The sequence below is a fragment of the Hypanus sabinus genome, chromosome 4 (assembly GCF_030144855.1).
Source record: "Hypanus sabinus isolate sHypSab1 chromosome 4, sHypSab1.hap1, whole genome shotgun sequence".
Classification (NCBI taxonomy): domain Eukaryota; kingdom Metazoa; phylum Chordata; class Chondrichthyes; order Myliobatiformes; family Dasyatidae; genus Hypanus; species Hypanus sabinus.
The window spans coordinates 79,911,546-79,923,577 of NC_082709.1; the positions used below are offsets into that span (position 1 = coordinate 79,911,546).

At 45.7% G+C, this 12,032-nt stretch overlaps 1 protein-coding gene across 1 annotated transcript; it reads right to left on the reverse strand.

Annotated features, from left to right (window-relative positions):
* Window positions 1–4,404: 4,404 nt before the first annotated feature.
* Window positions 4,405–11,362, reverse strand: LOC132392290 (C-X-C chemokine receptor type 2-like). The gene is made up of 2 exons (XM_059966112.1): window positions 11,245–11,362; window positions 4,405–5,661 (listed from the first exon to the last, which is right to left on the reverse strand). The coding sequence occupies exon 2, from the start codon at window positions 5,655–5,657 to the stop codon at window positions 4,557–4,559; it is 1,101 nt and encodes a 366-aa protein (XP_059822095.1). The 5' UTR covers window positions 5,658–5,661; window positions 11,245–11,362; the 3' UTR covers window positions 4,405–4,556.
* Between the last annotated feature and the right edge of the window lie 670 nt (window positions 11,363–12,032).

Below are 12,032 nucleotides of genomic sequence, written 5' to 3' on the forward strand. Positions count from 1 at the left end.
ATAAGGTTGAAAGAGTGCAGAGAAGGTTTAGAAGGATGTTGCCAGGACTCGAGAAACTGAGTTTCAGAGAAAGGGAAGACTTGATAGAGGTGTATAAAATTATGATGGGTACAGATAGAGTGAATGCAAGCAGGCTTTTTCCACAGAGGCCAGGGGAGAAAAAAACCAGAGGACATGGGTTAAGGGTGAAAGGGGAAAAGTTTAAAGGGAACATTGGGGGGGGGGCTTCTTCACACAGAGGGTGGTGGGAGTGTGGAATGAGCTGCCAGATGAAGTTGTAAATGCGGGCTCACTTTTAACATTTAAGTAAAACTTGGACAGTTACATGAATGAGAGGGGTATGGAGGGACATGGACCAGGTGCAATTCAGTGGGACTAGGCAGAGAAATGGTTCGGCACAGTCAAGAAGGGCCAAAAAGCCCGTTTATGTGCTGTAATATTCTATGGTTATATAGTTCTATAAATAAAAATTACACCCCTACCAAGTTGCTTCTCATCCTCCTTTGCTCCAACAAAAAAAGCCCTAGTTCACTCAACCTATCCTGATACAGCATGCTCGGCAATCCAGGCAGCATCCTGGCGAATCTCCTCCGCACCCTCTCTAATCCAGGCAGCATCCTGGCGAATCTCCTCCGCACCCTCTCTAATCCAGGCAGCATCCTGGTGAATCTCCTCTGCACCCTCTCTAATCCAGGCAGCATCCTGGTGAATCTCCTCCGCACCCTCTCTAATCCAGGCAGCATCCTGGCGAATCTCCTCCGCACCCTCTCTAATCCAGGCAGCATCCTGGTGAATCTCCTCCGCACCCTCTCTAATCCAGGCAGCATCCTGGTGAATCTCCTCCGCACCCTCTCTAATCCAGGCAGCATCCTGGTGAATCTCCCCTGCACCCTCTCTAATCCAGGCAGCATCCTGGCGAATCTCCTCCGCACCCTCTCTAATCCAGGCAGCATCCTGGTAAATCTTCTCTGCACCCTCTCCAATCCAGGCAGCATCCTGGTAAATCTTCTCTGCACCCTCTCCAATCCAGGCAGCATCCTGGTAAATCTTCTCTGCACCCTCTCCAATCCAGGCAGCATCCTGGTAAATCTTCTCTGCACCCTCTCCAATCCAGGCAGCATCCTGGTGAATCTCCTCCGCACCCTCTCCAATCCAGGCAGCATCCTGGTAAATCTTCTCTGCACCCTCTCCAATCCAGGCAGCATCCTGGCAAATCTTCTCTGCACCCTCTCCAATCCAGGCAGCATCCTGGTAAATCTTCTCTGCACCCTCTCTAAAGCTTCCACATCCTTCTTATAATGAGGTGACCAGAATTGAGCACGATATTCCAAGTGTGGTCTAACCGGAGTTTTGTAGATCTGCAGCATTAATCTGTGACTCTTAAGTTCTAATGAATGGCAATACATCATATGCCTTATTAAGCAACAGGAAAACACTGAGATTCGGATTCTAATTCATTTATACATCACAGATGGAGCGAAGCACACAGTGAAATGTGTCTGCCAACACACACAAGATGCTGGAGGAACTCAGCAGGTCAGCGGCATCTATAGAAATTAGTACATAGTCGATGTTTTGGGGTACGACCCATCATCAAGACTGGAAAGAAAAGGGGATGTTACTGGAACAAAAAGGTGAGGAAGGGGAAGGGGGACGAGCTAGAAGGTGATAGATGAAGCCAGGTGAGTGGGAAAGGTGAAAGGCTAGAGAATTTATCTGATCATGGGAGAAAGGGAAGAAGGAAATTCACCGGGGGAGGTGATAAGCAGGTGAAGAGAAGGGGTAAGAGGCGAGAGTGGGGAATCGAAGGGGAGGGAAGGAGGAGGAGAAATAACAAAAAAAATGCTGGAAGGGGAAGTCGAAGTTCATTCCATCATGTTGGAAGCTACCCAGAGGGAATACAAGGTATTGCTTCTCCAGACTGAGAGTGATCTCATCATGGCAGAAGAGGAGGACATGTCAGACGGAATGGGGATAGGAATTAAAACAGTTGGCTGCTCGGAAATTCTGTGTTTTACAGACGGAGTGGAAGTGCCCTCCAATTTACGTCCGGTCTTACGTATGTAGATGCACCTATGTGGTGCATTGGGGACACCGGATACAACGCGCGACCCTAACAGATTCACAGGTGCAGTGTTGGCTCAAATGGGGGGACTACTTGGCGCTCTGAGTGGAGGTGAACAAAGAGGGGAATGGGCAGATGTGGTATTCTGTCGCTTGCAAGGATATCTTCCAGGAGGGGGATTGGTGGGGAGGAATGATTAGACAAGGAGGGAGTGATTCCTGTGGAAACTGGAAGTCAAAAGGGAGGTGAAGATGTACGCACTAAAAGCTGGAGGAACTCAGCAGGTCGGGCAGCATCCGTGGAAACGAGCAGTCGACGTTTCGGGCCGAGACCCTTCGTCAGGACTGAAGAGGGAAGGGGCAGGGGCTCTATAAAGAAGGTGGGGGGAGGATGAGAAGGAGAAGGCTGGCAGGTGCCAGGTGAAAAACCAATTAGAGGAAAGACCAAGGGGTGGGGGAGAGGTGCTCAACAAAGCTGTCCTCCGATCTGCGTCGGGTCTCGCCGATGCAGAGGAGGTCGCACCAGGAACAGCAGATGCAATAGATGACCCCAACAGACTCACAAGTGAAGTGTTGCCTCACCTGGAAGGACTGTTTGAGGCCCTGAATGGTGGTAAGAGGGGAGGTGTAGGGACAGGTGTAGCACTTACGCTTGCAGGGATAAGTGCCGGGTGGGAGATCTGTGGGGAGGGACATGAGGACCAGGCAGTCACGGAGGGAATGATCCCTGCGGAAAGCAGAGAAGGGTAGAGATGGAAAGATGTCCTTAGTGGTGGGGTCCTGTTGAAGGTGGCGGAAGTTGCGGAGGATAATATGCTGGATCTGGAGGCTGGTGGGGTGGTAGGTGAGGACAAGGGGAACTTGGTTCCTGCTATGGTGATGGGAGGATGGGCTGAGGGCCAAAGTGCAGGAGATGGAGGGGATGCGGGTGAGGGCATCATTGATGACAGCAGAAGGGAAACCAAGATCCTTAAAGAAAGAGGACATTTGGGATGTCCTGGAACGGAAAGCCTCATCCTGGGAATGGATGCGGCAGAGGCGGAGGAACTGGGAATAGGGAATAGCATTTTTACATTTGGCAGGGTGGGAAGAGATATAATCAAGGTAGCTATGGGAGTCAGTGGGTTTATAGAAGATGTCAATGGACAGTCTGTCTCCAGAGATGGAGACCGAGAGATCGAAAAAGGGGAGAGAAGTGTCCGAGATGGAGTGCTGGGCGGACAAGATCTACACTGAGCTGCAACAGCCAGGAAGACAGTTCCGTGGAGAGTGAAGGGCATGACGTGGCACAGGAGAACTCAATGTCTGACACTCCAACTAAGGAAGACAGGAGTTGTGACATCTACTCTTACCACTGGACCCAGACCTCCGTGGCCATTGTCCCAGTGAAACGGCTTTTCCACTTTCAAATCTCTCCTGCACAGGTTTCCCATCATTTCCAGATATGATAGACAGCCACCATCGGGCAGGAGGGAGAGAACCCTGAAGTCTCACACCATCAGGTTCAGGAACAGTTGCTTCCCTTCAACCATACAGTTCTTGAACCAGCTGGCACAGCCCTAAGCACTACTGTTTAGCAACACTATGACCACTTTGCACTAAACTGGACTTCAGGTTTTTTTTGTTCCAATTCTTTCCTGTAAAAACCGTATTTGTTGATGTTTTCCTGGTGAACGTTACATGTATGATTCCAATGCGCCGGTGATGTTGCTGCCAGTAAGTTTTTCACTGCATCTGTGCACAGGTGATGTACGTCTGCCCATGACGATAAACTCAACTTTGACTTTAACAGTCAGAATCTTTTCCCTACGGTATGAGTGTCAAAAAGTAAAGGACTTGTACTTAAGGGGAGAAGGCGGGAAGTCTAAGCAAGATGTTCATGACTATTTTTCTTTACACAGAACAGTGGGTACCCAGAATATGCTGCCTGAAGTGGTGATGGAGGCAGATGCAATAGAAGCATTTAAAGGTTCTTACAGGTACATGAATGTGCAGAGAATGGAGGGATATGGACATTCTGTAGGCAGAAGGGATTAGTTTAGTTAGGTACGATTTTTACACAGAGAGTAGTGGTGCTTTGGATAGCTGCTGGGGGTAATGGAGAGGCAGATATGATAGAGGCTGTCAGACAGACTCATGAATCTGCAGGGAACAGGGAGAAATGAATCATGTGCAGGCAGGAAAGATTTAGTTTAACTTTGTTTTATGTTTGGCCCATGCTTGTGCTCTACTGTTCTATGACATATTGATTGTACTTCAAAAATCCAGAAAGAACGACCAGAGACCTGGTTAACTGTATAAATGCAAAGAGAATTTATTAAATTAACGATGAACCTGGATAAGACAACAGAGAATCAATGCAAAGGACAAATGTTGAAGCCCCACAATATTGGCAGAAGCCTGCACTGTTAACCTTGTTCCTCTCACCAGCTGCTCAGTCATTCCCAGAACAGGACTGCTGTTCATATCAGTCCCAGTCCATCTGCTAACGCTTACTTACTGGCCCGAGCACTTCCATCATATGTAATGTACACGCTGGTTGAAATAAGCCCAGAATCAGAGACAGATGAAACAGATCTCCTGTACCTCGATACAAGAGTTTGCTTAACAATACCCGCCTTAGCCAAGACTTTGACCAGGTTCCTCTGGAATTTCACCCCGATGAAGGCGTACAAGAGTGGGTTCACGCAGCAGTGCAGGAATCCCAGACACAGAGATGCAGACAGAGCCCGATTGATGTGATTGCGCCTGTCACAAGTCTCAGCGATGAGCTTGCTTCTCATCAGAGTGTCAACAAACACGGTGATATTGTAGGGCAGCCAGCAAATGAGAAATGCGAGCACCACGGCGATAATGACCTTCATGGCTTTCTGCTTCTGCAAACCTTTCATTTGATACAGTTTCAGGAGCGTGACACTGTAGCAGAAGATCATGATTCCCAGAGGGATGAGAAACCCAATAATAAGTCGCAAAATCCTGGTGGTCTTTTTCCATATTAGGGCCGATTCACCATCGAGTAACTCGTAACACAGGACTTTTCTGTCGTAGTTGAACTTGCCCTTGTAGAGGATGGGTAAAGACAGGAGAACAGCCAGCATCCACACAATAGCACAGACCAGTTTGATCAGGAATGGCTGCTTCTGTCTGTGGGAGCGGGCAGAGTGGACGATGGCAAAGTAACGGTCAACACTGATGCAGGCCAGCAACAGGATGCCACTGTAAAAGTTCACCTCCTGGAGCATGCTGACAACCTTACACATGGCATCGCCAAACACCCACCCAAACGTGGCATCCACTGCCCAGAAGGGCAGAGTGACAGCAAAGAGCAGGTCAGCCGTGGCCAGATGGAGCAGGTAGACGTCCATGGACGAGATCACATTTCGGTTGTAAAGAATGACGATCATCACCACCAGGTTCCCCATCACGGCGAGGAAACACACCAGGCTGTAGACAACAGTAAGTGCAATATTGACCGAAGCTTTCACCATGGGTATGCAGGGAGATACATCGGGACCTAAATCGTACTCATATGAATAATTTTCAAAATAATTGCTGAAGTCAATGTCATTAACTTGATAAGTCTGTCCAACCATTTTCCTGTAGGAAAACAGAGCATATAATGAGAATAGTCAGAATTTGCAGTATTCCAACTTATTACTATAATTCGAGATTCAAGATTATTTAATGTCATTTCCAGTACACAAGTGTAGAGAATGAAAAAAATTGTTACTTCAGATTCAAAGCTGCACAAAAAATGCAATTAAGATCAAGAACCCAATCATAAAAAACACAATAAATATAAATACTGTACATAAGATAGCTTGTATATTGATCGTACTGTCTGTCCATAAAGTGACACTAGGCCCAAGAGTGTCTGTAGATAAGGTGACTCTGACAGGAATTTATATAGTGGTCATTGGGAGTGTGGAGGGTGGGTTAGTGGGTGGTGGTGTTGATCGGCCTTACTGCTTGGAGATAGTAACTGTTTTTAATCTGGTGGTCCTGGCGTGGATGCTACATAGCTTCCTTTCTATAGGGAATGGGACAAACAGTCCCTGTGCAGGTGGGTGGGTTCCTTCATGATGTTACTGGCCCTTTTCTGGCATACTTTTAGTTCTTTTACATCTTCTATTTATTCCAGATCTGCTTCTGTTACAGTTGGAGCCTGTTATCTACATTCTGACGGTGCGTTTTTGAGCTGATCAGGCTTTACGGTCTCCAAGAAGGTTCTTCGAGGCCATAAAGAAAGTGTGTGCCAGGGAGGCCAGGAAGGTAGGAGATAGGAGATTGACTCCATCTCTCACCAATCTTGCTGATTAAAGTGCCAAGTAAGGTTGAAGTCAATGAGGTGGGTATGGAGGGTGTGAGTGTTCAGTGCCACCTATCAGCCTCTCACTTGCAGAGTGGGGAGTCCACAAGTGGCAGTCCTTCTCTCCCTCCCACTCGCTGCTCTTGACAGAGGGTCCTTGCATACACGTGATATCCCTCTCCCCCTCGATGCTGTTAGAGGGTAGTGCTGGAGCAAGGTTTAATCACTGTGGTTTGTAGTCTTGGACTCTGGTTTGGGTTTATGATGTATACTAGTCTGGTCACTCCTTTTTTTCCTGTTACTTTTGGGTGATTTTTGAAATTGGGGCAGATAATACAGATAATGATTACTGAGTTGAACTGTACTGAAATATGCCTTTTGATTTTGTGTTTTCACTCTTTTTTTAGCTGTTTTCACAATTGTTTTGCGTGTGGTAAGAGTTGCTGCTTTTCTTTGAGCAGGTTGGTTCCATGGTTCTCTGTTTCGTGGCTGTCTGTGGGGAAGATGAACCTCGGGGTTGAATGCTGCATACGTACTTTGAATCTTTGAATGTGCACTTGATGGCGGGTAGGCTGGTGCCAGCGATGCATTGGGCAGTATCGACTCCACGTTGTAGAGCCTTCCTGTCTGCACACGAAGACAGCTGCCCTGCGTTCTCCACATTAGCGTGTTTTGTGATAATTATCGGAGGTCTTGAGAACAATGGGTCTTACACAAGCCCCAGGTCATTCGAACCCCACTCTCCCAGAATCCACATGGGATCCAGGGACTCTTGGCTGCATGGACTCTAAATTGGCTTGTCCACAGATTGCAGAGGGTGGTAGCAGGTGGAGGTATTCTACATGGAGGTAAAACCAGAGATGTTCTCGAGGGATCCATTCTGGGAAAGTATTTATTTGGGGGTAGAGAATAATGATGCTATTAGGCAGGAACATAAATTGGGAACAGATATACTCAGGGAAATGCACAATGGAAATGTGTACATTGTTTAGGGAGAACTTGCATGGGTTTTGGATAAGATTATCCTATTAAGGCAGGGAAAGGATGGTAGGGTGAAGGAGCCACAGTTGACAAGAGAAGTGAAACATCTAGTCAAAAGGGAAAAAGAAGCTTACTTAAGGTTTAGGAAGACAGGGCTCTAGAGAGTTACAAGGTAGCTAGGAATATACTTAGGAGAGCAAGGAGGAGGCATGAAAATGCCTAGGTGAAAAGGATTAAGGGAAACCCCGAAGCATTCTACATATATATGACGAACATGAGGAATAACCCGAGTGAGAAGGACTTTGATGATTATGAGAACAGTGTAAAACAGGTTGATATGCTTGAACATGTTGAAATTAAGAAAGAAGATGTGCTAAAAAAACATTTGGATAGATCAGTCCGTGGTGCCAGATGGGCTATAACCCAGGTTACTATGGGAAGTGAGGGAAGAGATTGCTGCACCCTTGACAATAATCTGTGCATACACGCTGATCACGGGAGTAGTGCCAGATGACCAGAGAGTGGGAAATGTCATTCCTCATTCCCGGAATAACCCTGGGAATTATTGACCAGTGAGTCTTACTTCAGTGGCAGGCAAATTTTTGGAGAAGATTCTTAGAGGTGGGATTTATGAGTATTTGGAGAAACATGGTCTGATTAGGGACAGTCAGCATGGCCTTGTGAAAGCCTGGTCATAACTTGCGAGCCTGATTGAATTCTTTGAGGATGTGACTAAGTGCATTAATGAAGGTAGAACAGTGGACGTGTGTGTATACGGATTTTAGTAAGGTGTTTGATAAGGTTCCCCGTGGTCAGCTCACTCAGAAAGTCAGGAGACATGAGATCCAGGGAAACTTGGCTGTGTGGATACAGAACTGGCATGCCTACCGAAGGGAGAGAGTAGTTGTAAATGAAGCAAACTCTGCTTGGAGTTTGGTGGCCAGTCGTGTTTCACAAGGATTGGTTCTGGGACCCCTGCACTTTGTAATTTTTATACATGACGAGGGTGGGTTAGTAAGTCTACAGATTACACAAAGTTTGGTGGAGCTGCGGATAGTGAATAAGAGTGGTGTAAGTTTCAACAGGATGTTGACAGGATGAAGCGTCGGGCTGTGCTATGGCAGATCGAGTACAATCCAGAAAAGTGTGAAGTGATTCACTTTGGAAGGTTATACTTGAAGACAGAGTGCAGGGTTCTTAGCAGTGTGAAGGAACAGAAGGAACTTGAGGTCTACATCCATAAATCCTTCACATGCAAGTTTATAGAGTTATTAAGAAGGCATATGGTGTATTAGCCTTCACTAGTAGGGGGATTGAGTTCAGGAACCACAAAGCTCTTGTTGCAGCTCTACGAAGCCCTGGTTAGACCACACATAGGACGTTGTGTTCATGTCTGGCTGCTTTATTATAGGAACGATGTGGAAGCTTTAGAGATGGTGCAAAGGAGATTTACCAGGAAGATGCTTGGATGAGAGAGCAGGTTTTATGAGGATAAGTTGAGCGAGCTGGGGCTTTTCTCTTTAGAGCGGAGGATGAAAGGTGACTTAATAGAGGTGTATAAGATGATAAGAGTCATAGAAAGGGTGGACAGCCAGGCTGGAAATGGCTGATAGGAGGGTGTATTGTGATTGGAAGAAAGAATAAGATGTAAGTCAGAGATAAGGTCTTGATACAGAGAGCGGTGGGTGCATGGAACTCCCTTCCAGAGATGATGTTAAGGACATTTAAGACCTTTTCCTTAAAAGGACATATCCTTAAAAGACCTTTTGTAAGATCTTAAAAGACCTCACATTTTTTCCCCTCCACCACCGCCACCGGCAGCATGTTCCACACACTCACCACTCTTTGTGTAAAAAACTTACACCTGACATCTCCTCTGTACCTACTTCCAAACACCTTAAAACTGTGCACTCTCGTGCTAGCCATTTCAGCCCCGGGAAAAAGCCTCTGATTATCCACACGATCAATGCCTCTCATCATCTTGTATACCTCTATCAGGTTAACTTCTCATATTCCGTCGTTCCAAGGAGAAAAGGCCAAGTTCACTCAACCTAATCTTGTAAATCTCTTCTGCACCCTCTATAGTTTATACATCCTTCCTGTAGTGAGGTGACCAGAACTGAGCACAGTATTCCAAGTGGGGTCTGACCAAGGTCCTATATTGCAGTAACAGTATCTCACAGCTCTTGAACTCAGTCTCACGGTTGATGAAGGCCAACACACCACACGCCTTCTTAACAGCACTGTCAACCTGCGCAAAAGCTTTGAGTGTCCTATGGACTCGGATCCCAAGATCCCTCTGATCCTCCACACTGCCAAGAGTCTTACTATTAATATTATATTCTGCCATCATATTTGACCTCCCAGAATGAACCCCCTCAGTGGTTCAGTGACACTTGTCAATGATAATAAATCTAATTCTGATTCTGATTGTAATCACCTGAGGGTTTTGAGCATCTTCTCTGCTTATAGCAGTTTATAAAATTATGATAGAAAGGGGAGGTGATTATAATCCTTCTCCCACGTTGGGGTTGGGGGCGGGGATTTCCTGAAACTAGAGGGCCAAGGTTTAAAGTGAGAGGAGAAAGATTTAAAGCTTCCTGGAGGGCAAGTACCCCGTAACAAGAGTGATTTTAATATGGAATGAGCTGCTGGAGGAAGTGGTAGAGGTCAGTACAATTATAACATTTTAAAATTACATGGACCGGTTCATGGACTGGAAAGGGTTGGAAGGATATGGACCAAATTCATGCAAAAGAGATTAATTGGGAAAGACATCTTGATTAGCATGGAGAAGTTGGGCTGAAATGCCAGTTTTCCTGATGTATAACTCAGGTATTTCAATGAATCGGAATCAGGTTTAACATCACTGGCCTATGTCGTGAAATTTGTTGTCTTGCTGGTGGCAGTACATTGTAATACATGATAATAAATAACTACAAACTAAATAAGAATGGACATAGATAATAATTTAAAAGGAGAGAAAAGAGAACAAAAAGAAAAATTAATGAGGTAGTGTTCATGGCTTCATTGCCCATTCAGAAATCTGATGGTGGAAGAGAGGGAGCTGATCCTAAAATGTTGAGTGTGTGTCTTCAGGCTCCTGTACCTTTTCCCTGATGGTGACAATGAGAGGAGGGCATGCCCTGGGTGATGGGGTCCTTAATGATGGATGCCGCCCTTTGGAGAGATTGCCTCTTGTCTCCGAGGCAAGTGCCCATGATGGAGCGAGCTGAGTTTGCAATACTCCACAGCTTTTTTCCAATCCCGTGCAGATCTATTACAGATTACGCTTTCTGTATCAATTCAGGGTCAAGTATCAGCTTTAGTTTCTATTTATATTTATGTGCTGTAGTGTGGTTGGTGTGTTGGTCAGGATGTGATGAGCAACAAAAACCACATTCAATAACTATAAACAATAAAGAATTAAGTAAAAATAAAGTTAGAGGTTAAAGTACGGATATGGAATAAAGTGTGCGTAAATATCAGCATGTTCTTACAATGTACCCAGCTTTATCATAAGTGATTTAAAGTGTCTACACTGCAACTTTTAAGGTGGCATAAAGTTTTTCTGTTAATAGGCCTATTAAGCTTTCCAGAAGGGAGCTTTAGGAAGAGGCAGTTTGTTACGTGTATAGTGTCTGCGACAATATTTTCCCCGTCTGGTTCTATGTCCTTAACACATACAGCACATAATCTGCAGTCATGGTAATTAGTATAATATACAGAGGGGTGGGTTTTTAGCTGGAATGATTGATCAGATTAACTACATGGGAGAAGAAACTTCTGATAAGGTGTGTAGTTTCTGTTCTGTACTAACAATACCCACACAATGAGTAATAAAGGTTAAGATCAAATAATTAAATTGCTGTAAAGAACTACCAACATACCTCCACTAAAGCTGGTTCACCTTCTCCGTCTGTCTGTGTGAATTTGATTTCTTGGTTGGCCCGTGCTGCCCGCAGGGTTGAAAACCCAGTGACGGCAATGATAAACGTTCAAATGGCAGTGCTGGAGACTATGTGGGGTGTTGCGGAAAATGTCTGGAAATTTTGTAGAAGTGGGAAACATGTTGCAATACGTGAGGTAATTTGAACAGATGTTATGCACAACATTTGTCAGGGCTTCTCTCAAGAGCTCTGAGCTGTGACAACGTGCATCTCAATCTGAGAGTCACATCTGGCCAGGAGCGTCACAATTACAGCCACCATCTCATCCACTTTATGCAGGAAAACTTGGCCGGCAGGCTCTGAGTGTTCTCCCAGCAGGTCTTCTAAATCAACTGATTCACTTGTGAATCTTGTGAAATATTCTGCAAATCCATTTAAGCACAGTGCTCTCATTAAAGTGTCACAGCTGCTGGAGATGGTCCAGTGAGGCCATTTCAGGCCATGGTCAGATTCTTTTACAGCCTCAAACCTGGGCCTAGAAGTGACATGGACTGCTCGAGGATTCAGAGAGGTGCTTTAATACTCTAAGGAAAGATCTCTCTCTCTCTCTCTCTCTCACTCTCTCTGTGTCTCTGTCTCTCTCTCTCTCTGTCTCTCTTTTTTCTCTTTCTGTCTCTCTCTCTGTCTCTCTTTTTTCTCTCTCTGTCTCTCTTTCTCTCCCTCTCCCTCTCCCTCTCCCTCTCCCTCTCCCTCTCTCTCTCTCTCTCTGTATATATATGTATGTATGT

Bases quoted from the DNA above. Each gene is read 5' to 3' on its own strand.
- LOC132392290 (XM_059966112.1), bottom strand. From the start codon at position 5,657: ATGGTTGGACAGACTTATCAAGTTAATGACATTGACTTCAGCAATTAT.